Source organism: Arvicanthis niloticus, chromosome 12, assembly GCF_011762505.2.
Source record: "Arvicanthis niloticus isolate mArvNil1 chromosome 12, mArvNil1.pat.X, whole genome shotgun sequence".
NCBI lineage: Eukaryota > Metazoa > Chordata > Mammalia > Rodentia > Muridae > Arvicanthis > Arvicanthis niloticus.
Window position 1 is genome coordinate 71,812,312 of NC_047669.1, and position 26,760 is coordinate 71,839,071.

Consider the following 26,760-nt stretch of genomic DNA (forward strand, 5'->3'; position numbering starts at 1 on the left):
TGCTGCTTAAGGATTTCCAGTAGACCCCACTCCTGAAGAGCCCGTTTCTTCTAATAATGCCATCCTGGGAACCAAGCCTTTAAAAGCACATGGACCTTTGGTGGAGACCTGCCTAAACCACGGTATCGATAGACTGGGCTGACCAAGACACATACCTACCTACAAGTCCCCTGTAGACAGATGCAGTATCAGGCAGTGTGGCAGCATTGTGTGTGCATAAAACTGTGTGCATGAAACACCTTAGGATTTGTGTGCATGAAATCGAGAAAGCAGTGGGGGAATGGGGGGGGGGGGGCTTTAACCTGCTCCTGAGAGCTGATCAAAGCTGGCCAGTTAGGGAAGTGGGGGGAGGGGGGAAGTCCCAGGCAGAGTGTACCATGCAGGCAGTACTGGCATCTGATCACTGCCAATTCTTAAGGTCTTGGTGAAAACATGAAACCTCAGAGCTTCCTTTACAGGACGGATTAGGTTTCTGTGTGGTACCCATGGCTTTGTTGACAGCACTGGGAAATGGAAACCCAAAGAGAATTCAGTTCAATGCTGCTTACGCCGAGAGTGGAAATGGAGCCCACTTTCTCCCTGTTCCAATACCATTATTACGGAATGCCTTCTTTCTTGTTGCTGTGAAACAGCATATTGAAGAATTGACTTGTGAAATCAAAAGCAAACTCCCCTCTGCAGAGGTTTTTGAGCCTGCTGGGTGACAGGGACTTACACACACACAGACACACACACAGACACACACACAGACACACACAAGACACACACAGACACACACACACACACACATTTATTCTTTTCCTTCTCTTCTCTCCCCTCCTCTTCCTTCTTCCCACTTCCAGTGAACTTTGAGATTTTAGACACAAAACTGGAATGTTCATTCTGATGCATCAAACATTTATTATTGCTTCTTGACTCTTCCCTCAGAGTGGCATATGTTCTAATTTGAAAATAACTTTAATGCAGATGTCCTTCCCTGACACCCCCCAGGCCTGCCTTTGCCTCCCAAATTCTGGGATTTCTCTGTGTAGTCCTGGCTGTCCTGGAACTCACTGTGTAGACCAGGCTGGCCTCAAACTCAGAGACCTGCCAGCCTCTGCCTCCCAAATGCTGGAATTAAAGATGTGCGCCACCACCGTCTGGCACCAGATATACTTACTTTTGGATCGAGTATAATTTAACTTCGAGAATATTATGATGCTTGAGAATTTCAGCGGTCCTCTAGGGGTAAAAATATAGACACCAGAAGTCTTGTTCCCAGAGAGAGGGAAGAAGCAGTATTCTCAGTTTGTCACTGTGGCTGTGAAATTAGCTGTCCGAGGTTCTCTGTGTGAGCAGGTGGCTGCTGAGGGTCCTGGTAGCATGGCCCCGGGACTATGGACCTCACTCGCTACCTGTCCGGCAGAGTTGACACTTGCTTTGTTCCTTGCATCTAGGTAAAGTTTCTGGCAACCTCTCCAGGGAACACTGGCTCTATGTTTTTCTTCTCAGAGGAATTTTCCTCTAGAGAATATTTTAATGTGTAAGACTATTAGGACCAGCATTTGCCTTCTGACTCAGTACCAAAGATTGCAGGCTATACTCCAAGGGAACTTTTCTTTCTTCTGACTACTCCTCACTGTCACCCCTCACTGTCACCCCTCACTGTCACCCCTCACTGTCACCTCTCACTGTCACCAGGTCCTTCTCTTTTGACATCAGAATACTGCGTAATGTCCACTATCCCATAGGGTTTTCTCACCCTGCCAGGACTCTCTCTACTTCCTCTTGGTTTTGAACACATTGGCACTATTGCCTTGTGGCTCTCCCCAGCTCTGTAATTGCTGGCTTTCTTCAAAGCTAGCTATCCTGGAGTCATAGAGATTCGGTGTCTGCCGCAGAGAGCCCAGGAAACCCCTGGGCCATATTTCAAAAGGCTTTTCAGGAAATTCTGAGCATGTTTTGAAACTCCGCCTGATTCTATGGATTACAGAGGTTATAAACCGCATTCCACAAGTCTCCCTTGGTATTCTTGCATACTTGTGAAATGTCAGAGGGGGCCTCGTCTCTATCCACATATTAAACACGGATGAAAATTCTAGGGGAGAGGAATTAATATGTCCAATCTGGTTTCTCTTTGAACATCTCCTAGGGCAATCTGACTATTAGTGTGGGTTTCCATTGTCAACTGCAATAGGTCCCAAATACAACTGTAGTTTTTGTTGTTTTGTTTTATTAAAAAAAGTTTCATTATTTATTTATTTTTTGATGAAACAACAGAGAAGGTTATTTGGTGCTTGACTGAGAGCAGACACAGCATTCCTGTGGGTTCAGCTATTTGGCCCTCAGATTATCTACATTTTAAGGACAAAAGACCTTGGGATGGAGTGAGAGAAACCATCTGTAAGGGAGTGTGAGTTTTTAATTGACAAACTTTATAAGAACTGGGAGCCTCTGGGTAAGGCAGTCAAGCTCTTCCTTGCTGGTTGGCGTCCCCTGGTGCCATCTTGAACACAGTAGCTCCCTCATCCTTATCTGTGGTCTAAAGTAAATAAGGGAGAGAGGCAGAGACCAGTGTATTAAGCAATGACTTATGGAAGGTTTTTTTCTTTCTTTCTTTTATTCTTTGAAGCCAAGTGATTTGGTATCTTCAGATCTCCTAGAAGAAAGTTTTGCAAAGGTGTTCAAGTAGTTATTCTTGGTTCATACGGTCAACAAACCCTTCAGCAGGTTCCTTCCCTCACCACACTGTACCCTACTTCTGGAGGATTTCTGGAGGCATTCAGAGCATTCAACCCGTGACAAAGAAGCCACATGTCCCCCATAGACAAGGCATAACATGAAAGGTGACAGACAGGGCCGTGTCTTCAGGCTTGAGTGATGTATTCTGGCCCTGAGTGAAGAGCAGTCTTGAGGTCTTCACGTGTTGGCTCAGGTGAGCTTTTTGTTGTTGTTGTTGCTTACGTGTTATGAGCACATGAATCCAGAATTAGGTGGAGTACATTTATGACTTGGCACAGCTAAAGTACCCGAACTAATTTACGTGCTAAAATTACCAAGACTAAGGAGCCCCGAATATTCCAATGAACACATTAACATAACACAATGAGGTCTGTGCTGAAGAGGAACTGGGTGGTCTGTAGTCTGCAGCCCTCCCTGCTAGACAGAGGTGCTCCGAGCTCTGCAGTCCTAAGATAACTTGATTTTCCCACAACTTAGGTTTTCTTCTCCCAATGGACTGAGTGCATTCAGAGAAATTTAAAAAAAAATCATTATTGTTGACCACGTGTGCTTTTGTGTATGTGCTGTGTGTGTGTGTTCTCATCTCGGTGGGCACATGGTGATCAGAGGACACGACACATGACAGTTCTCCTTTAACTTTGATACACATTTCAGCACTGAAGTGCCTGTCCGCCAGGCACCGTTACCTATTGAACCATCTCACTGGCCACGAAGTGATTGTTAAGCCACATATTACCAGGCCTGGCCTCCAAGTCTCTGGCTCCCTAAGTCTGGAGCTGGTCCCAGGAATGTGCACTCTTAAGTGTTCAGGGAAAGCTGATGCGGTGGCGTGAGGAGAGCACTCTGGAAGGTGGAGCCCTGGGACGGTCGGGACTCTCTTACAGGTGCATCACTCGCAGGCTAAGTCCATTTTTCCCACTTCCTCATTAGATGGTGTGAATAATAAAGTTCTCACTATGTGAGAGTACCCACTTGTTCCAGCAGGGACGCACAGAAGACACAGACTTAACTTTGGCCACACCTCCTCATTCAGCCCTGCAGGCTGCCGTTAAGGTTAGATGACTGTTTAAGTGGCCTACAGTAACTGTGGAAGAGGCCAGAGGTTTCTCGCCCATTAAGGCCCGTGTCTAAGGCCTCTCTGTAGATACAGACCTTACAGTTTTGAGACTGCTTAGTTTTCTTTTCTGAAGACTCCTTCAAAGCCAAGGTGTTTGGCTCTACCTAAAACACATCAAAGACACAGCACTGCGAAGCGGGTTCTTACAGCAGGTCCTCACCTACCTCTCCTTCCAAGCTGCCTGCCTCCGTTGCCCACTCCCTTTGTTTTTGAGATCTACTGCATGGTATGGACTTGCAGCAATACCGTGCGTGCTTGCTGCCATGGTCCTCCACACCGGTTCCTGTTGTTCACTCAGCACAATGACAGTGCAAAGACACCTCGGTGTGTAAGTAACTTATTCGATTGTGGAACCTTTTGTTCCTATCTCTTCATGCCCCGAGGAACGTGTTTCACTGAACACACACCAAGAGCGCTCTGGTTGTGCATATGCCTTGTCTGTTCTTGGCTCTCGCTCCTTGGTTTTATGTAATTTCTCACATGGCCATGTGCAGCCAACTGAAGACATCTAAGCTCCTGCATGAAAACACTCACCTGAGAAGCTCTCCCGGTTTTAAAAGTCCGTTTTTTTTTTGTTGTTGTTGTTGTTTGTTTGTTTTGTTTTGTTTTGTTTTTCCCTTAATTGAACGCTTGTGTGAAAAGCCGTGCAGCCCAACATGCTTGCTCTCTGTGCTCTCCTCTCATAGGGGTTGTGTTTGTTTCGGGTTTGCCTGTTCCCTGTTTCTCTTCAACTCACCATCCAAAATGGCAGTGTCCTTGCCTGGCTGACAGTACTCTGTCATCGAGAGGCATCCAGCAAGAATCTGTGGAATGAATGAATGAATGTGTGTCTGCCTCCCTGACTCTATTCTGAGTTCAGAGAGAACTGGGCCTCAGCTTACATCTGAAATTTGAGAGTGCTTTGTGCTGGGCTGCGGGCTCCAGTACCTGTCATTATATGGAATGCATAACTCTGGAGGCGCCTCTGTGGAATTAGGCCTCAAGGGTCTTAATTTCAATCAGTCTTGCTGGCTCTGTTTTGACTGGAAATCCTGTTGCCTGTTTTTAAAAACACATCCGCCCCGTGCCTTTGAACAGTGGAGACCTCTTGGCAGGCAGTCATTTCTTACCCATCAGGAAATCTCATCAACATGATCGTAGGTTTATACATCCAGGATATAAAACCCTCCCAGAAGACTTCGCTGTCCTCTGGTTTGGCTTTGGATATAAGCAGTTAAGCCCACTCAACTACAGCCCAGATACTGAGCCAGGGCCTGGAGGCCAAGTCTCACAACAAATAATCAAAGGAGAAATAACACTGGGAAAGACTTTTGTCACTAAGTTTCCTAAGTTCAAGAGATGGACAAAAGACTGGCTTTGAGTGTGGGGTTTTAGTCTCAAAGGGCTGAGGGGTAAGCAGAAACCCTCGTTGGCCCAGTGCTGGTAGTTCTGAGCCTGTGTCATTTCATCTGGCTCTTAAGTCCCACTGTGTGGGTCATGGTATCGGGTGAGGTTGTTCTTGATGCCCTCGAGGTGTATTGTATGTCCTTTCATCTGGAATGTCTTGGTGTTGACATCTTCCCATTACAACTTGAATGTCCCTTGCTCACATGCTTAAGTCCAGAACTATTTTTGGTTTTGGAATCTTTGCATACATGTAGTGAACTATCTTGAGTGTGGGACCCAAGTTGGTGTTTCACACACGTTATACACACAGCTCAAAGGTGAGTTTATGCCATCCCCTTTATGCACCTTTTGACTACAACCTGCCCCATGAAGACTGAGGTGCAATTTTCTGCCTGTGACATCATTTTGGTGGTCAAGAGGTTTCAGAATTTGGGAGATTTTAGGTTGTCCAGATAATACTCGGCCTGAATTCATAGACAGGAGAATGTGTGGTTCCTCCTCTGGAGGCAGCCCTTCCTACGCTTGCTCATCTCCGAGCCCCTCAGTATGACTTTACAGTGTTCTCGCCCCAGCCTTTCCAGTGTCAACACCTCAACTGTGACATGATGAGAGGATTCTGGAAAGATGCCTTAGCCAGAGGCAGAGGCCAGAAGCTGGCTCTGTCCCCGTGCTCCGTGCCTTCTGCACCCAGGGCCTCTTCTGTTCTCACACTCTGATGTCTCTCTTTTCAGAGGCGTGAACATGTACGCCATGTTGACCGGGACCCTGCCTTTCACTGTGGAGCCTTTCAGCCTGAGGGCTCTGTACCAGAAGATGGTGGACAAAGAAATGAATCCCCTTCCAACCCAGCTGTCCACAGGTAACGCATCTGCTGCTCTGGGTCGAGGATCTGTCGCCTGTGTTGGCATAGTCTGAACTCATTTTGGAAGTGCTGTTGGTTTGATGTGAGTTCCTTCCCTGTGTAGAAATAAGATCACTGGGCTTCCCACCCCTAAAGCCTGACCACTCACTGCACATGCGCTCATTTCCCCTTTTACTTTGAAAGCTCTAAGCCTCTCCTTCTGTCTTTGCTACAAAACACATATATTAGGAGGGCCTTGTGTTCTTTGCTTGGGGAGTGGCTGCAGGCCCAGCTGTTTGAGAGCTCACTGTGTTACAGTGTTGCCTTGGAGAGGAGGGTTATAAGCAAGCTTAAGTTTCCATTAGTCAGTTTATTGCACTGAGATCTTAGTTTCAGATCCTGCGTTTGATCTGTGATTTGTTTTATTATGCGAATTTTTGAAGTTTTCAGGTATAGGTGGGTTCGGTTACTTCAAAGCAATCGATCACACACGTGTTTGAGAAGTTCCCTCAGACTTTAGCAGCTTCAAATGGAGGTAAACGCCTTGAGTGAAGACTTGGTTTTGACTCTGTAAATGAATGGAATCTGACCTTCCCTTTGGTTCATAATTCACATCAAGTTCCTAGGCCTCCACTCCACTCCGAGGGACATTTGATTGTTCTGTTAGAATAAATCTAGGTTCGCTGAAATGAGGCTTTTGACCAAGAAAGGATAATTATTTAATTTTTGTCATTTCTGATACATGGATAAAACAGAGCATTTTATTTTGCCACTGTTAAGTATTTTCCCCTTGGGTTTATAAGCATCTGGGAAACTGACCCGAGATTTATTCTTGTCAATGGATCCAACTTGAAATCAGTTCTTGGGCACAATTATCTAATCCACTTATACTTTGACCTTGCAAGTGATGTCTAATCTCTGGGGGTTGAGAACCAGGGGAGGCACTGTGTCCTTGGGAAGAGAAGACACAGTACTGACTTCTAGAACAAATATTTCTACAATGGGAGTCCCACCTCATAGAGTTAGAAAATGCGTAACATATTGAAGGGATCACCACATTGAGGCGTTAGGGCACTCAGGGTCAGGAAGTGCTGCAAAGCATTATGGGAAATATTCAGTTATCCATCCATTTATTCATCATTTCATATCCATTCTCTTAGTCCATGACAACTAATCACATGCTAGGTGTGTGCCCGAAAGAGAGGGAATGAGCCACACATGGCCTTGGCTCTTATAGAGTGCATACATCTATGGGAGAGGCAAATATATACATATTTGTGTGTATGTGTGTGTGTGTGTGTGTATGTATATATATATACACACGATATATATACACACATATACATATGTACATATACACACCTACATATACATATATATTTGTCCCTCCACATATATACATATGCACTTATACACACACACACACACACACACACACACACATGTCAGATAGAGTTGCTGGTGTTGGTGCTTTAAGTGAAGTAAGAAATAACAATTCACATAAAAGCATAGAAAGTAAATTTTTGTAAACAAATAAAATGTTTTCAAAAACAGGTTTTTTTGTTGTTGTTGTGACTTTTTTTTTTTTTTTTTGATGCACACACAGCTTAAGTCGTGAACAGAGAAATCTGTACATCCTTCACCCACTTTCCCACAAAGGCACTATCTTTAATTACTGATGTAAATCTCCATTAGGAAATCGATAAAACCGGAATGTCTGATAGTATGTGTTTAGCACCATATGAATTTATCACCATCACCTCCCTCTCTTTCCTTCTACGAACCCCAATAGCCCACTATTCTTTCTCCATCTCTCTAGCACCCTTTGAAATGAAGGAATTATAGAGATGGACAAATGCACAAAATCTGTACAAATCTCTTGTCTCACTGTAATTGTGTTAATTAAGATCCATTTTAGTTGCTGGATGGATCAGAACCTTGTCTCTTCTCACTGCTGAGTTGTATTCCCCTGTATGGACATACCACAGTTTTTGTTTTTTGTAACCATTTACCCATTGAAGGACCACTGGATTGGCTCCAGTTTGGGATTACTGGGAATGAAGCTGCTCCGAACATTTACCTCCAGATGTTTGTATGAATGTGGTTTCTGTAAGACCAAGAGCTAAAAAGCAAATTACTGTGTCAGTCAGTAAGCCATGCAGCTTTATAAGGAGCAACCACACTGTTGTTCAGAGTGGCTCTACCATGTTGTGCTCTCCCTTGAATGCTCCGATTGCAGCTTCATTGTATAGTCTGAAACGTTGTCATCTCTCAGGGTGGTTCTGACGTGCTTCTGATGGCTTAGAGCTTGCTTTGTCCTAAATGACCCATAACACGGGATACTAGGAAGATGTCTGGAAAGAGCAAGCGTTCTGAGTATTAGTGGGACTCCAAGAAGTTAGGCAGTTGCTGATTTTCTGCCTTAAGTCACAGTAACAGCAGTCAGGCCCAACTCCCCCGGGCTTAGGACCACAGAGGCTTTACTGCTTTTGCTTATGTTAATTGAAAGTTGGATCAAGAATAGAAGAGGCAGAGAGATGTGTGTACAGCACTAGTGTGAGCCGTAGGAGAAGCAAGCCATTGCAACAATCCTGGTTTGTTCTCTCACGATGTTATATCCTGAAATACTAGTTTACAGTAACTAGTATTACTAGTCACTCGTGAAACATGGAATGCTAGTGTTTTTCTGTTACCGTTTTCTTTTACAGTCAGGCAGGGCAAATGCCATTGTTCCTGGTTACCCAGCGAGAAACCAAGTCTCAGAGTGAGGAAGTTGGTTTGGCTGAGAACCCAGATTTTCCTCTGTGCTCTGTTATTTCTTTCCCTTATTGTTAAAAGACATGCACGCACATGCTCACACTCATGTGTACAAAGTGCCAACAGGAGCCAGAGGAGGGAGTCAGACCCCCTAGAGCAGGAGTTAGTGGGTAGCTGTGAGCCGCCTAACATGGCTGCCTGGGACTGAACTTAGGTCTTCTGCAAGCATAGCACTCTGTCTTAACGACTGAGCTGACCCTCCAGCCCCCTTTCCTTATTCAACGTACACCCTATTCCCCCTACAGCCCCTGAATGTGCAAGTTTATCTCTTGTCTTCAGGTCTTGTCTTTTGAGTGATGTCATTGCCAATTTAAAACGCACCTATGTCACTCTCCCTCAGGAATATCCATCTTCATTAATCTGATATTCTGTCAGTCCTCTTTGCCCGTGATTGCACCAATTAAACCTTATTATTATTCCATTTAAATTAAATCCAAAGGATCCAAAGGGTTTTTTTTTTTTTTTTAATTTTAGCAGAGTTCAGTTGGAAACAGATTTCAGCACTCCTGTCCTTGTGAGCCTATGACGTGTGCAGAAGGTCACCTTGCTGTCCCCATCACTTAGCTGGAAACCTTCAGCTTTGGGGGCCTTTCCAATGCTCCTCTAGTTGGTTTCTGCTTTCTGCAAGTTGGCTCTTGCATATCACAGAGCTAGTGAATGCTTTTCGCGGCTGAGAGATTTTTTCCAACAGTTTACTCTTTCATCACGGGCGCCATAGCAGTAGCATTTACAATACATTCCAAACAGACGCTCCCAGTTAAGAGGATTCAATCCCACAGATCCTCCGGAGAGAAACTGAAGACACACTGGCATTGCTGAAGGTTGGGCCTGGTTAAGATTTCAAAGAAGGCTTAACCATCCATCCATTGCCAAGGGATTCTTAGCTTAGAGGAGATGAGAGAGCAGCCTCCCACCGGGACAGGCCTCTGCTTGCAGCCGGCCGGCTACTCTAATGTCAGGTGGCCTTGTCTGTTGCCTGCAGCCCCTGCCTTTGGCAGTGTCCAGTGCTCTCATAGGCTAGTTCAGACTTGAGAAGTCTGACTGCTCCTGAAAGAAAGGGTGTTGGCACCACAGCAGTGCCTACTTCCTGTTATGTGCAGGTGACAGAGCCCCCATTCAACTCACTTCAACCCTCTCAGCTGGAGTAGAGCACCCAAGAGTCAGCTCGAAGGAGCTGTGACTTGTGACCATGCTAGATTCTACTTTCTGGGATGATGTAGTCCCTCTTGGCCCCAGAGACACACGGATATGTTCAAGATCCAAGGACAGGCTTCATAGCTCTCTGAGGATGTTCACAAAGTCTTTTCAGGATAGTGACATGATATTTGTGATGTCCAGAGGTACACGACTCATCAGCAGAGACTTGAACTAAGACCCCCTGGGCTCATCAGCAATTTGTGGAGATTTAGAGCACTTGATGGTGAAAATAGGACAGAAATACACATCTGGCATCTCTAGCTCTTCTGGTTAATCATTCTTCAAAGAAGCCTGGCCCTGGGTGCGAAGGGATGCCAGTCTTTTAGGTACCCCCAGTTCAGTTCATCAAACCTACCCCTTTGTCCATGAACAATAAATGCCCCTGTTTGAAATTCACATGGTGGGTTGAAAAGATGGCTCAGTGAGTAAGAGGGCTTGCTGTTCAAACAGGAGGACCTGAGTTCAAATCCCTGGCACCTGCATTAAAAAGTCTCACATAGTTGTGTATGGCCTGTAGCCCCATTGTTGTGGAGGACAGAGACAGGATTTACTGGTTCTTGTTGGCCTCTAAGTTCAGAAAAGAGACCCTGTCATGAAGGATGATGATAGAACAGGGCACTGGACATCATCCTTGGGCTTCTGTGTTTGAACTCATGTGGATGCACACACCAAACAATAAAACAAAACAAAACCAAAAAACCTTTTCCTGTTAGGAAAGTTTTATTTGGAGACTTAGCTATAAACTATTTATGTTGAGGCTGGAGAGACAGCTCAGCAGTTAAGACATTTGTTGTTCTTCGTAGGACCCAGGTTCAGTTCCCAGCACACACAGGGTGGGTAACCAGCCACCTGTAACTCCAGTTACAGAGGACGCCCTCTTCTGGCCTCCGTGGGAACTGCATGTGCATTGTGCAATTACATGTATACAGGCAAAACCCCTCATAAAATAAAAATAAATGAATCTTTTTTTTTTTAAAAAGTCTGACAGTGTTAAATGTACCCCATGGCTCTTATAGCATCCACACATTTGTTCTGGCTCTCTGTGTTCTTGAAGACAGAAGGCTGTGCACTGGGCTCTCCTTGCATGAGTTACCTTATGGATGTGACCTGACAAAGGGCTATTTCTCTGGAGCTGATCCTGGTCTCACAATTGGCCCCTATTTTGATGGTTTCATTTCCGCCATAGAAACAGGACTCACAGAAGGGCCATCATTCTTTTAAGTGCAGTATAAACCGACAACTGAACACAGATGAGAAAGTATGAATTTTCATGACCACTCCTGGCTAAGCAGGGTTCTATTTTCAAAACTGGCAAAGAGCCCCTGACAAAAAGACGGAACAACTTGGAGTAAAAACAAATGGAGATTGTTGTCTGGGACTTACTATTTGATCCGATAGAAACTGGATGTATAGAAAGCTAAATGAAAGAGTTATTTGGTGGGGGCCTAGGAGGATGGGATGGCTCAGTTGGTAGAGCACATGACTTGCAAACGCGAGGTCCTGAGTTTGGTTCCCCAAATCCTCCATATGAGCACTGGGCGTGGTGAACACCATGACTTTCGCTTGTAATCCCAGCACTATAGAGGGAGAGCCAGTCTAGCCTAGTTGTTGAGCTCCAGGCCAGGGAAAAGCCTTAATCAAAAAAATGAATGGCATTCTCTCTTGTTTTTTTCCTTCCTCGTTTTTAATTAGTTCCTAGAGAATTTCATACAATGTATTTATTAAACGAACCCCATTCCTGGCTCCCTCACCAGATCCACGCCCCCTTCAGATGGCACTTTAGGTGGTCTTCCAGCCTCACATACATGCACACACATATGTGTACACACCTGCATGCACGTGTGCACTTGTATAGACATGAACATGCTTACATACGTAAAAAGGAGAAAAATAGTACTTTCTGTATCTGAGAGGGAGGAGGATGTGTCTTACATATCCTACCCTTGGGGCTGACCTTGAACTTGCTAGGTAGCAAAGGATGACCTTGAACTCCTAACTCATCTGCCTCTACCTCCCAGGCGCTGGGATCCTGGGCATGTGCCTTCATGCCTGGCTTTTCTGCTGTTAGGGATCTAACCCAGGACTTTGCTCAAGCTAGGTGAACACTCTGCCAAGTGAGCTATATGCTCAGCGCCTTGCAAGGCTAAGGTAAGAGAATAGGAAAATGTAGTCTCAGAACTCAGGAGAACCAGGCCTCTGAGTGTAGACTCTCAGTCTGGGTATGCACTCACACTGAGTAGCCTTGCACCTCTGACCTTCCAGAATACAGGTATGCATGTTATACAGTTGTCTCTTCTGCTACGATCATAAAGGATACAGCTTCCTGTCTCCGGTGTTTGGGTAGTAGAGGTGTTCTGTAAATGTCTGTTTTATGAATGGAGACCCAGGATACAAATTGCTCGGTAGGGACTGAAAGTGACAGAGGTAAGAGAGGTGGTGAGGACTTGATAGTTTGGCCAATGGTTTCTCACTTCCTTTCTTACTCGCTGGCTCAACGTAGCTGACGTCCCTATACCAGGTCTTTGGGCTGAAATTAAGAGTAATTTGGCATGCATTCTGTCCAGACATCCCCTCCTTTTAGTGGACAGCATCTAATGGGCTGTTTGTAGTGAGGTACTTGCTAGAACTTTATGACAGACTAGGATTGGAAGACAGATGTTACAGTTGACCTAACACTTAAAAGCACATGGATTTCTGGTGTCGTGTCATCTTAGTTAGCTAGCTAGCATAGGTTTGAGCTAGCCTGGTTTACATTATAATTTCACAGAGTCTGGGGGAAATGTGAGCGGCATAGAGAATTGCTTTGAAAGAAAGGAGCCTTGGAGAGGCACGCCTGTGATCCTGGCTACTCAGAAGTCTAAGGTGGGGAAGATAGAAGTTTGAAGTCTGCCTGGGCTACAGAGCCAGTTCAAGACTAGCCTAGGCTACAGAGTGAGTTCAAGGCTAGCCTGGGCTACAGATTGAATTCTAGGGTAGCCTGGGCTACCTTGTGAAAGCCTATCTCAAAATAAAAAGTAAAATAGGGCTAAAAACATGCTATGATGCTACATGCTTAACCCCTGGTACATTAAACAAATTAATCGATTAACCAATCGATCAGAAAGCACCTCACTGACCTTATGAGACGAGGTGCTCCATGGTAAGGATCAGTCAAGTGTCTCGTTCAAATTCATTCATCTGTTTTCCCTTTTGATTGCTCACACCACCATGATATTGAGAATTTTTTTCAGTTTCTACTCTTTCAGCCTCCACATGTAATAGTAGTACATCTCCGTGTTTGGTCTCTGAGTGACTACAAAGGCACACAGATTATTCCAGAAATGCCAGGCCCAGGAAGAGCAAACTGATTGTTGCTGTCTAGGGTACCAGGTGTGCTCCTTGGACCGATCTCTTTAGCTCTTTGGATATACATGTGGGGGAGAAATGCAATTTAGAACCACAGGTGTCTGAAGGTGGGGCTGAACTCACGTTTTTGTGAGTTGTGGAACAGAAGCCCTGCCAGAGACGCCAAGAGCAGAGGTTCTGAGGGGCTGAGGGCCTCAGGCTACAGCTTCAGTGTCTGCACCTGTGTTCAGTCTCTAAGGTGTGTTCCTGTCTCACAGGGGCCATCAACTTTCTGCGCTCTCTCCTGGAACCAGATCCTGCGAAGAGACCAAACATCCAGCAAGCGCTGGCAAATCGCTGGCTGAATGAGAATTATACTGGGAAAGTGCCCTGCAATGTCACCTATCCCAACAGGTAAAGTAGCTCGGATGGAGGAATGCCTTCTCCAGTGAGATGGGGCCCGCTGTGAGCCCTCCAAGCTCGGGACAGGAAGCCTTGTGTGACTGAAGTCAAGGCTGTTTATACCCTGCACCCCCCCATGCCTGACTGTGCCCACCTCTGCAACCTCTTACCCACAGACAGACCCATCGCATTGGGCAGGAAGGTGCAACCAGGGCTGTCCTATGTTTTTGTGCCAAATTGGTCCTGTAGTGCCTGGTTAGAGGCGTGGAAGCTGAGCTACAGGAGATCCCTCACCAAGCCTCGCTCTGACTTCTCTCTAGTTCGCTTAAAGGGTTCATTTAAATGAACTGTGGCATGTGTGACGTGTGTGTGTGTGTGTGTGTGTGTGTGTGTGTGTGTGTGTGTGTGAGAGAGAGAGAGAGAGAGAGAGAGAGAGAGAGAGAGAGAGGGAGAGGATGTGGGTGGGTAGAGAGATCTACCCGTGCGCGCTCCTGCCAGCATTAAGCCTCTCAGTTCTCATGGAACTGAGTCTTTCAAATCATTTTCAGCCCTGCTTCCTGCTGCTTGGCTCTTGTGTCTTTTGCCCTTGGCTTAAAGTAACAAGAATGGAAGCAAAGAAGGTCAGATCACTCACTTCAGCTGCCATATTGTGAGCTTGCTGTCCATGAGGGAGGTGACAGGTGGGTGTGCACTGAGAGACAAACCACCCACCCTGTCTCTGCAGACTACAGATTGGAAAACCAGCACCAGAAACATTTCCTTGTTCTTTTTGACTCATTTGTCATTATTTGAGCCACTCTGATTGAGGGAGGGATGAGGACCCTCCCTTTGGTTACTTCAAACACATATGGAGACCACTTGACTCCAGCCTTCTGGTATAGCTCTCCTCTTCCTTCTTCTGTTAACCCTTGAGAGCTTAGCACGTTCTACCAAGCTTGGATGAGGACCAGAGCATCATAGACAAAGGAGAAGGGAAGGGGCCTCCTCTGTGGCCTTATTTTTGAAAATCCCCAAGTCTTGGGCCAAGAAAGTCTAGAAATATCCACTAAGCCTTATGAGAGCTGAAGGGCTGAGTCTCTAAACAAGACGTTCAACCGGCCCTCACTCGGGATGGGTGTTCGTAGGATCTAAATCTAGGATACTTGACCACATTTACCCTTACCCTGGGCATAGAGGAGGTGAGGTTGTCTGGTCACCGTGAAGAATTCTACCATTTGGCTCATGGGTAGTAATTTAGACAAAGTCTAGGTTACCTAAGTTGTCACAGGAACCTGGAAATAGACACCATTTTCCAATACCTGCTCAATTTGGGCCAGGAACTGAAATAGACACCAGAAGAATTATCCCCCCTGTGAGTCTGCAAACAGAGCTGAGGGGCAAGGTCTTATCTCTGTGGAACGGCGGAAGGCTGCTTCTGGTCAGAAGTGGGTAGCATTGGTGGTAACCAAAGGAGCCATTTGTGAATGTCTAAGTGAGCATAACCCACCCACCCAACACAGAACCTGTCGAAGGCTGTGGATCTGGCCCTAGAAACACAGAGAACCCTTCCTATGGTTAGCTACCTCTTCAGTGATGAAGACTTACAGTATGGCTTATAGTTTTGTAGTTTCTCCTCAGGGGGTGAAAGGTAAACATTAATTCAGTTTCTTACACTTTTTTAGCCATCTTGGGTAGTGTGTGTGTGTGTGTCTGTGTGTCACACACACAGACACACACACAGACACACACACACACAGAGAGAGAGAGAGGGAGAAACAGACAGACAGACAGACAGACAGACAGACAGAGAGAGTTGTGTATGTGTGTTTGAGGATGTGTGCGTGTGTGAATTTGTGTGTGTGAGTGTGAGGTATACATGTGTATGAGGGCATATGTGTGTGAGTGTGTGTTCTGGTGTCTATGTTTGTGTGTATTGTGTGCATTCGAGGGCATGTGTGTGAATCTAAATGTGTCAATGTGAGTGTGTGTGATGGGGGTGTGTTTGTGTAAACAACTAACTAATAGATGGTAAAAGTGGCAAAGGGCTTGTTTACAGGAAATAGCAGCTTTGTGTCTTCTGTTATCAAAGGTTATTGGATAAAGAAGATAAATCAGTTTTGATAAGATAGGAGAGCAGAATTCTAAGATATTGGGGGAGGTATATGTTATTTACAGTTTTATTTTGAAAAATTGTTAATCTTCAAGGCAAAAATAGTATATATTTTCCCAGTAATTGTTTTTCTGGCTTTACCCGCCCTTAAATAAAAGGCAAAGAAACACACAGCCAAAGATACATACTATATATATATATATATATATATATATATATATATATATATGTTTGTAAAATCTATTTTCTAGTTTCCCGACACTGCTATCTCCTGGTTTAATTAGTCTGGATATTGTCGGTGCTACTTTCCCGAAAAGTTGAGTTTTACGCTGCTCTTCCATACAGCTTTTTCCTATGAACTCATTTGCTTTTAAAGGTGCTCACTGAAGTGTTTAGAAATGACATAGCACAGTGGCTACAATTTAAAACATTTTAGCAACAACAATAGCAACCCCAAATGCAGCAAGCATGGCAAACTATACCCAGGCGATGGTCACACGTGCTGATCACAGTCATCTCTCTGTATCTGTGCGGCCATTCTCATGATCTTCCCCCCCCCCCCCCCCAAAAAAAAAAATATTCAAAATCTTCAGATGCCACAAGTGTGGTGGCGCAGACCTCTAGTCCCAGCACTTGGGAGGCAGAGGCAGGTGGATCTCTGTAAGTCTAAGGCCAGCCTGGTCTACATGGTGAGTTCTAGGATAGCCAGGGCTACATGGTAAGCTGCTTTCAGCCCTCCATCACCCAAATCTACAGAACTCAAGTCATTCATATATATATATATATATATATATATATATATATATATATATATATATATAAACACACACACACACACACATATATATTATGTATCTTTGACTGTTTCTTTGACTTTTATTTAAGGGCGAGTAAAGGTAGAAAAACCATTACCAGGAATATATATTATTTTATATATATATAAAATGGTATAATTTGTACATATGCCATGCACACTCTTTCATATACTTTGAATTACCTCTAATTGATTTATAATAGATGTTATGCTATATTGCTTAGGGAATAATGACAACAAAAAAGCCTTTTAAAGTCTTTATGCTCAGTACGCATATATTTTTTTTCCTGAAATGTTCCGTCTAAGATTAATTGAGTTCTATGGATGGCAAACACACAGGTTATATAGTAAACCCACGACTGTTCTGTAAATGTGAAATGTTTCAAAATAAAAAAATCACAGGGGACTGGAGACATAGCTCAGTTGAGATGGTGCCTGCCCAGTGTGAGCAAAGCCCTGGATTCCATCTGTCCATGCCACATAAAGCAGGCATGGTGGTGGACCTCCAGTCCCAATATTCAGGAGGTAAACAGGAGAGTCTGGTATTCAAGGTCACTCTTTCTGCTACTCATAGAGTATGAGCTATCCTGAGTTGCATGAGATGAGATGAGAGAGAGGGAGGGGGAGAGAAAGAGAGAGAGAGAGAGAGAGAGAGAGAGAGAGAGAGAGAGAGAGAATTCAGTTGTCCTTGGGGCTCTGTGTGGACCCTTCCATCTGTCACGTTTGTGAGTCACTCTGAGAATGTGGAGAGTTGATTTGTTCCCTGTGTCCAACCCTCATAGGATTTCTCTGGAAGACCTGAGCCCCAGCGTGGTGCTGCACATGACTGAAAAGCTGGGCTATAAGAACAGTGACGTCATCAACACGGTGCTCTCCAACCGTGCCTGCCACATCTTGGCCATTTACTTCCTGTTGAACAAGAAACTTGAGCGCTATTTGTCAGGGGTAAGTGGGACCTTAGAGGAGCATCTTCTGTACAGCGTTGTGAAGCCACCGACACTTGATCCCTGCTGTTATTTTAGCCTAAAACGTGAGGCCCTGTCTCTTGAATGTGGGATAAAGGACTGGCACAACCGGTTTCTTAGATTTCTTGCTGGTCTGAGATGAGTTCCAAATGCTCTCCTATAAAAGTTAGCCCTGACTGACCCCTGAGGGGCTTAGCTCTGTTTGTCTTCTGCTCTTAGTTGTCTCCCCGTCACCTCTTAGCTCTTTGGGTTCTCGACTTTAAAGGAACTGGAGTCGTCACTGCTAGTAAAAGTTGGGCAGCCATGCCTGGATGTATGAAGAATGAGGTACAAGAAAGCTTTTCACTCAACAGCCCTCTGTCTCGATGGTTTGTGTCCACAGGATTCAACCAACCATGGCTCAAAGATACTCAGGAGAATATTGTGTCAGTGCTGCACATATGCAGCTTCTCTCCTGTCAGTCCCTAAATAATAGTTACATAACATTTGCATTCTATTAGGTGCTGTAAATAAGTCAGAGATTTAAAGTGTCCAGGAGAGGACCACAGTTTATATGCAAATTTTGTACGGTTTCCTATAAAACATAACACAAATTGGGATTTGGGATTTGTAGGAAGCCCTAGAACCTTAGAATGCCAAGACCAAAAAAAAAAAAAAAATGTGTTTAGGTTTATGACTGCAAAAAAATAAGAACACAACAGGGTTTGCTAGGTTGATTCTGGCAGCTTCACACAGGCTAGATGTTAAAAAGCCCATGTGACAGGGGCTTAAGAGTTAAGAGTTGTCTTAACAGTTAAGAGCACTAGTTGTTCTTGCCGAGGACCTGTGTTCGATTCCCAGCGCCCACAAGGTTGCTCACGACCATCTGTAACTCCAGTCTCAGGGAATCTAATGCTTTCTTCTTCTGCCGCTCCCACAGTATACATACATGTAGGCAAAACGCTCATGCACATAAAATAAAGTTTTAAAACAATCTAAATAAAGAAAGTCCACACGCATCGTGCCATACATGAAGTACAGTATGGACAGCAGTAGGTACTTTGATATTATGGCACCTTTATCATCTTGGCCACAGTAGCTCATATGTCAGTCTCTCCATATAAACAATCTCTCAAGGAGAATGCTATAAGACAGCATATAGATTCTATACAATACGGCTCTGCACTGGTGTGGAAGCGTACAGTATAGACCAGCTCCAACAGAGTCGGAGAAACTCAGGATTGACAGAAGCCCATCTGAGGTTTGATTGGACACTCTCTTAATGGTGACCTTGACCCTGTGTATATTGTACCTTATGGTCTGGTGGCATGTCTGTGTGTTGGTTAGGAGGACAGAACAGAAACCGTAAGATCAAACTTCTAGAGATAGTTTAGTGCTGTTTAAAGTCACATGATAGACTAATGTGTCACAGAATTCCGCCAATCTGTAGGGTGAGAAACATTTTAGAGTTTCTATCTTAGAGCAAAAGATGAAAATCCACTTGTAGCTAGTGAAATGACCATCCCCCTGACAGGGCAGGAATGACAAAATAATATCCACAGGGCATGATAGTCCCAGTGAAGCTCTTGTTAGCAGAGAGGATGAGGTGCACGTAGATAACATGGCTTCCTGTGTGAAGAAGCCAAACATCTGGATGGAAGTCCAGGTGTTCCTAAGCTGACTCAGCTTATAATTTGCTTCCAGGAAAATTTACCCAGAGTGCGCGTGCGTGCGTGCGTGCGTGCGTGCGTGCGTGCGTGCGTGTGTGTGTGTGTGTGTGTGTGTGTGTGTGACCAAAGGAAAGACATATGTGAGGAGAAACACAAAAAAGCTTTCCCAATCAAGAACAATGAGCATGCAGAGATAAATGCTTTGTACTTCTGATGGGTACCCATCTTGAGCTTTGAGGCTTTGAGACAGTACCTGTGTGGCTGCCATCAGTCATAGGAAAATGACACCAGGTGACATGTTATCTTATTCTGGAATTGTGATAAACCACTTTGAAAACAACTCAGGGAGGAGAAGATTTGTTTGGTTTCTATTTCCAAGTCATGGTCCATCATCCAGGGCAGTCAAGGTAACAGCTGGAGGCAGGACCAATGGAGGGATGCAACTTGTGGCTTGAATTCTAGCTTGCTCATTTTCTTAAACAGCCCAGAACCACCTGCTTGGGGGAGGTACTGCCCACAGTGTGTGGGCCCTCTACAGCAATTAATAGTCATGATGGTTCCTCACAGACACACCTGCAGACAAGCCTGGTACAGTTACTCAGTTGAATCTTTGCTCCAGATACCTCTAGGCTGTACCAAGCTGACATCTAACACTAACTAACTTAGAAAGACAAGATAATATGTATATACACATATATGTATATATATCATTTGTAATTATATATAATGTATAATATGTGTGTACACAATACATATATATTATTCTGTCGTCTGTTACTATAACAAAATACCCCAGGGGCTAGATACTCACTTAAACAAAGAGGCTTGGGGGCTGGAGAGATGACTCAGAGGTTAAGAGCACTGACTGCTTTGCCAGAGGTCCTGAGTTCAATTCCCAGCAGCTACATGGTGGCTCACAACCATCTGTAATGCAATCTGGTACCCTCTTCTGGCATGTAGACATACATACAGGGAGAATGTGTGTGTGTGAGTGTGTGTGTGTGGTGTGTGTGTGTGTGTGTGTGTGTGTGTGTGTGTGTTGTGTGCATGGTGCATGTGTGTACATCTAAAACAAAAGGGCTTGGTTGAGCCCATACTTTGGAAAGTGAGCCTCTGGGGTGTATCCCCATTCTTTGTCATGACTTGCCAGAGAAGGGGTATAACCTCAGGCAGAAGTGCCAACTGCAGCCTCCCTTTCTAACAGCACACTTTCTTGGTGACTGACTTGCTGTATGAGACAATATCAGTCTCTTCCATGAATGCCAGTCCTGATGACCTCATTATCTTATGCCGGTCAGTCCCCCATTGTGTTAAATGCTCTGCCACTTCTTGATACCAACACATGAGGGACCAAACTTCCTGAAGGGAAACTTCCAGGAGGCACACGCAAACCACCGCAGTATATTCTGTTAATTTATTAAGTGATGATAATAGTAAGTGGCTCTCTCTCATCTTATCCTTTTAAATCCATCTTTACTGTGTATTTTATAATGTAGGTGACGTATGAGTACAGTGGTCGGTGATGAATTATAAATGCGCATATCCTTGTAGCGCCTCTGTACAGCTTCTTCACTCATTAAGACTCTTGGTGATATCATTTGGACACCATGCCAGAGGCTAAAAGTTAATCTTTCGAACGGTTCCCAAGTAGGGAGGGTGTGTGCACACTGATTTTCTTACTCAAATAATGAATGTTGCTTAGAAATTTTAGAGTGTTTTGTTGGAGCTGATGTGTAGGGAAGGTCTTAGTTCCAAATATTACCGAATAATGTTGCTACAGACTCAGGTGATCTAGGTCTTTGGGTGTTTTTCAAGGTTAGATGGTGTATTAGTTAGGATTTTACTTCTGTGAACAGTCACCATGACCAAGGCAGCTCTTTTTTTTTTTTTTTTTTTTTTTTTTTTTAAGATTTATTTATTTATTTTATGTATATGAGTATACCATTGCTCTCTTCAGACACACCAGAAGAGAGCATCAGATTTCATTACGGATGGTTGTGAGCCATCATGTGGTTGCTGGGAATTAAACTTAGGACCTCAGGAAGAGTAGTTGGTGCTCCTAACCTCTGAGCCATCTCTCCAGCCCCCAAGGCAACTCTTATAAGGACAACATTTAATTGGGGTTGGCTTACAGGTTCACAGGTTCAGTCCATTATCATCAAGGCTGGAGCATGGCAGCATCCAGGCAGGCATGGTGCAGGAGTTGCTGAGAGTTCTACATCTTCATCTGAAGGCTGCTAGCAGAATACTGGCTTCCAGGCAGCTAGGATGAGGGTCTTAAAGCCCACGCCCACAGTGACACACCTACTCCAACAAGGCCACATCTTCTAATAGTGCCACTCCCTGGGCCAAGCATATACAAACCATCACAGATGGAAGGATGCTTGTTCCAAGGGGACAGCGTCCTGTGGCTACTTACACATTTACACCTAGCTATTTTCGTCACTCACACTGCCTTGACACTGTGGCATAGCTGATGTCAAGAGGGACCTTGTGTCAGAAACGCTTAGGCTGTGTCTTGCTTAGCCTGTGGGCTCCTTGCCTTCTGCTGTCTTTTCCTTTCTTCAACTTTGTCTAGCGTCAGTTTCACATGTTGCAAAGCCGAGTGTGGCTTTGTCTGGTGGAAGGCATTCCCTGGAACCCAGACCATGCAGTTCTGACTGGAGAAGGGTTTGGTTTTTCTGAGCAGTACCACCTAACTCTTTGATTGTAAGCTGTACCCGGTATAAGAACCTGTTCTCTAGGCAAGTGGAGTGAACTGGTCTCTGCCTGTGCCTGCAGCTGGTCCATGCAGGGATATCCAGATGTGCCTCATCTCACTGTCCTTAGGCACTGTCCCAGTTATTTTGCCCAATCACCAACAGGCCATGAGTGGTTTTCAAATCCAGCCCAGTGAACCAGAATACCCAGCTCCCCGTGTTTGCCTTCCTCTCTCTTCCACTTCTTTCTTTTTATCTTTCTTTTATCAAGAGATACATATTTTAAGCTGCCTCCCTCACTGGCTTCCACTGCAGCTTGTTGTGACTCTTGGGGTGTAAATTCATCACCCCAAGCTATTTTTGTTTGTTTTGATTGTTTGAGGCTGGGTCTCCTGTCCCAGGCTAGTGTCAAACTTTCTATATAGTCAAGGATGACCTTGAACTTCTGGTCCTCCACTCATTTCCCACGTCCTGGGATTACAGGTGTAGCCACTGTGCTGCAGGTTGAACTCAGAGCTCCAAGTCCTAGGCAAGCCCACTGCCAGCTGAGCTATGTTCTCAGCCCTGTTCTACAATAAGCAAGTGGGCACACTGCTTCCTACTCACTGTGGTAGTAGATTGTTCTCCCAGTGATTTGTTTTCTGCTTTCTCCTCTGATGGTAAACACTGGGCAGATGAAAGCTCTGAGGCCCAGTAAAGAGCAGAGCCCTGCTCAGGGCTGTCTGACTCTCCTGGGCTCGGGGTTCTCCTCACGCTCAGTACTGGGATGAGACCACACTGCAGCTCACTGGTGTTTCAGCCATTTTTGACATTTTCTCAGCTAAGCACTGGTTGAAAAATTCATGGCTGTGTGATGGACGTTTCTATTTCCCAAGACTTAAGTTATGTTTCTTATTTCTTTCTCTGGAAGAAATCAGACATCCAAGATAGCATCTGCTACAAGACCCAGCTCTACCAGATAGAGAAGTGCAGAGCCTCCAAGGAACCTTATGAGGTGAGTGGCCCCGAAGCAAACTCAGGGGCTCTTAGTCCATTTTAGGGGAGAATGGAAAGAAAGCTAATTACTGTATGTCTTAGGGTTTTACTGCTGGGAACAGACACCATGACCAAGGCAACTCGCATAAGGACAACATTTAATTGGGGCTGGCTCACAGGTTCAGAGGTTCAGTCCATTATCATCAAGGTGGGACCATGGCAGCATCCAGGCAGGCATGGTGCAGGAGGAGCTGAGAGTTCCACATCTTCATCTGAAGGCCACTAGAAGACTGCCTTCCAGACAGCTAGGATGAGGGTCTTAAAGCCATCACCCACAGTGACTCACTTACTGCAACAAGGCCACACCTAATAGTGGCACTCCCCAGGCCAAGCATATACAAACCATCACACCGTAGGACACAGAAATAGCAGAGGCCTTACAGCTGAGCCCTGGAGAACTGGTTTACAGTGGAGCCAACATTATTCAGTCTCCAAACCATAGGCCTTCTGTACCACATATCACCAGGAACATTTACACACCTACATGCTCAGTGTCTATCACAGACCACTGACACGAAGTCTTGGGAGGCAAGACTTCAGTAATTTTTTCCTTAGTCTGTTAATGAGATTTGCTAAAGGCCTTTTATGTTTAAATTTCCACTTTATATATTCATTAAGCATAGTGTTGCTTTACATAAACACATTTTATACAAGTGCATGGACTTTGGGCATATTCCCTGCATGCCCTGCCTTCTTCCTTTCTCCCTGCTCTAGAATTAACCCTTTGTTTCTCTACACATCTTCACTCCTGCTTTCATGGCGTGTACATACGTGGTTTTGTGTATTCTGTAAAATCTAGGACCCACACAGAAGAGAAACATGATGTTTGTCTTCTGGGCCTGGCTAATTCACTTAATATGATTTTCCCCAGCCTTACCCGTTTGTCTGCAAAGGACACAACTTTGTTATTCTTTATGGCTGAAGAAAAAAAAAAAAAAAAAAAAAAAAAAAAAAAAAGCCAAGCCAAACCCTTTGTGTAGATAGCATATAGACCACATCCTCCTTACCCATCCCTCAGCTGTTGGACACCTCTGGCTCCATGGCTTGGCTATTGTGAGTAGAACTGCAGTAAGTTTTGAGGAGCAGGGTTCTCTGGGATGTGCCGACTTGGAGGTCTTCTGGGTGGCTCATTCTGAAACCCATCTAGATGAACCCTTGGAACACTCACAACTGGAACCGAAATACAGGGCACTCAAAATATGGCCGAATGACACAGCTGGCTTGGGAAGAAAGAGGTAGGTGAAGAGCAAGCAAAGTTCTAGATGGAAGTGAGTTTGCCAGTCGGAAATCTATCGCCGGGGTCTTGAAATGACCTGCAGTGTACCTGAGAGCAAAACGCTAAGGTTCTTGAATTTAGTCAAAACTAGTATCATATGGCAGCTCAGATTGCTACACACGTGGACTACACATTGTGAAGGAAGTTTTGTTGAGGATTTTCAGTCCCAGCATGAGACGTACCGGGTGGGTTCTTTTTTACTCAGCTTCATTCCAAGGAGACAAAACTTTTCCCTGTAGAGAGTTTGTTAGCAGCTGGGGCCCTGTCAGTGGAACTTTGTAGCAAACTCAAGAATTCGTTCACTGAGGGGGCAATCACAAGGGCTCCTCCTCCAGACTGTGGCCACTCCCTCCTTTTCATATCAAATTCTCATCCTGACAGAGTGAAAGGCTCACCTGCTGCTCTGGGGTTGGCCCATCTCTGTCTAAGGCCAGTACTTTGAGGGCTGAGTGTGAATGTCACAGGAGCTCAGGAATGAGGCAGACCCTGAAGGTGGAGGCTGGGCTTTGTTGGCCGTCCATTTTAGACAGAGCTTGGGGGCAAGGGAGGAGGGAGATCGAGGGTGGTGGTGGGGAGGTGGTGGGGGTTGTGGGGGGGTGATGACTGAGGAACTGGGAAGATGGTTTGGCAGAAGTCTCAGAACTCTGCAGTTGTTCTGAGGATGCTGAGGTGAGCAGCTTTGAGGAAGCAGAGAAGGCAGAAACCCCAGCGCATGGATTAGGGGAGACAGAAAAAGCCAGAGATGGTGAATAGCACTGAAGTGCTGGGATAGAAGGAGAGGGAACTTGGCCTTCGTGGGAGGACACAGGGCTGGGCTGAGAGACACTGAGGGAATGAGTCAGAGAAGGGTTGGGGTAGAGGAAATTAATTAATTGCCTCCTTTGCCTGAGACCAGCTGTGAGGCTCTAGGATAAAAAAGATGGAGAAAGGCCTTTGGGAGGATGGGCCAACTCCAGCAGACCCTGAGCGACAGGCCCATGCAAGGCTTTTAGGCTGAGGGTAGGAAGGCAGACTAGAGAGACAGATGCTTCTGAGCTCTAGGCCTAGCTAACCAGTTCCTACTCCATGTTGCCCTTGTCAACGGTCACCTAAACACTTCCCTTATAGTCCTCAGTGGAGGCTGTGTCCTCCCTGGGAGCATAGAGTAGAAACACAGTATCCATCTTGAAAAGACCGCCCCTCGCCAGGGGCTGTCTTAGCACTTTCCCGTTTGTGTGAGGGAGTCACCTAATGAACAAATACTCTCCCAGTTTGGTCCATGAGTTCTGCAAAAACAAGGACTATGTTAACCTCCCAGGAGCCTGCATGGTTCCTGGCATGGTGGAAGCACTCTGGATATTTGCTAAGTGAAGAAAGGAAAGGATGAAATGACCCTTGCCCTGTGTCAGAAGCGGAGTGAACTGAGGCAAGACTGGAAGAGGTTGATCAGTTCAAGTGCAACTCTTAGGTTACTGCCTGGGGCACCATAAGCAAGAGGCCGAATCATTTGATTGTTGGGAAAGGCCTCTCGATGCCACTTGCAGCGAGACTGGTCACCCTGCTGGAGTCTGGAGCATGCACAATTCACTTCTAGATATACATTCAATTTTTTTAAAAAGTGCATGCTTCCTAAGTGTCCGCCAGGCCTCCCTGTTCATGCCCTTCTTTTTGTCTGCACTGATCTCAGCACCCAGCCTTCTGTGGCTGTGGCTATAAGAGCCAGAGCCCTGGTGGGAAAAAGGCCCGTCTCTCATTCAGACTCTTTTTCTCTGACGGTTATTTCCACTTGGCCAGAGAACACATGGTGAACGTTTGAAACATTTGTTGAAATATTGAACAGTTAGGATTTAAATAGGAGCACTAATGGGCAAACTGCATCTCAGTTTTCTGTGATCCATTTGTTTCTCCGATGCGGTTAATTGAATCACAGGCTATTACCAGATACCCCACTCATCTCTGGTGGAACCTACAGAGTGGAGGGAAGCTGGGTAGAAATGTTCTAGGAAGATCTTAGATGGCCCAGGCTTCCCTGCAGCGACTCGGAGCCCCTGGGTTTCACTCTGGTTGCCACTGGCTGGCATGAGAAGCAGAGGACAGGGAGACAATGCTGGAAGTGAGAGTGAATGGGGACAGGAGATGGAGTGTGAAGTTGCAGTTCATCAGGGTGGGGGGTTTGGCTGGAGGGTCGCATCTTCCTAGGATGTCACGAAGCTGTGTCCTACCCTGAGTGTGCGGGTGGCCTCTTTTATTTCTTCATTTCTGTTCTTCTCTCTACTAGAGGACAAATAAGCCTAATTGAGTTTTCAAAGCTTCCCTTTGGGGATTACAGTGCTATGCTGCTAAGAATTATTCTTCCTCTTCATGTAAAAAGGCAAAGACTGCTTTGTAAAATTGGAAGATACAGTCTAGTGTGATGGTGCATGTCTTTAATCTCAGTACTTGGGAGGCA

General features: G+C 45.2%; 1 protein-coding gene across 1 annotated transcript in view; it reads left to right on the forward strand.

Moving 5' to 3' along the window:
- Positions 1 to 26,760, forward strand: part of Hunk (hormonally up-regulated Neu-associated kinase) — a 109,361-nt gene that overhangs the window by 69,081 nt on the left and 13,520 nt on the right. Inside the window, exons 5-8 of the mRNA XM_034515774.2 lie at positions 5,956 to 6,083; positions 13,682 to 13,817; positions 17,491 to 17,653; positions 22,932 to 23,015. Coding sequence (XP_034371665.1) covers positions 5,956 to 6,083; positions 13,682 to 13,817; positions 17,491 to 17,653; positions 22,932 to 23,015 — 511 coding nt within the window. The remainder of the gene's footprint in view (positions 1 to 5,955; positions 6,084 to 13,681; positions 13,818 to 17,490; positions 17,654 to 22,931; positions 23,016 to 26,760) is intronic.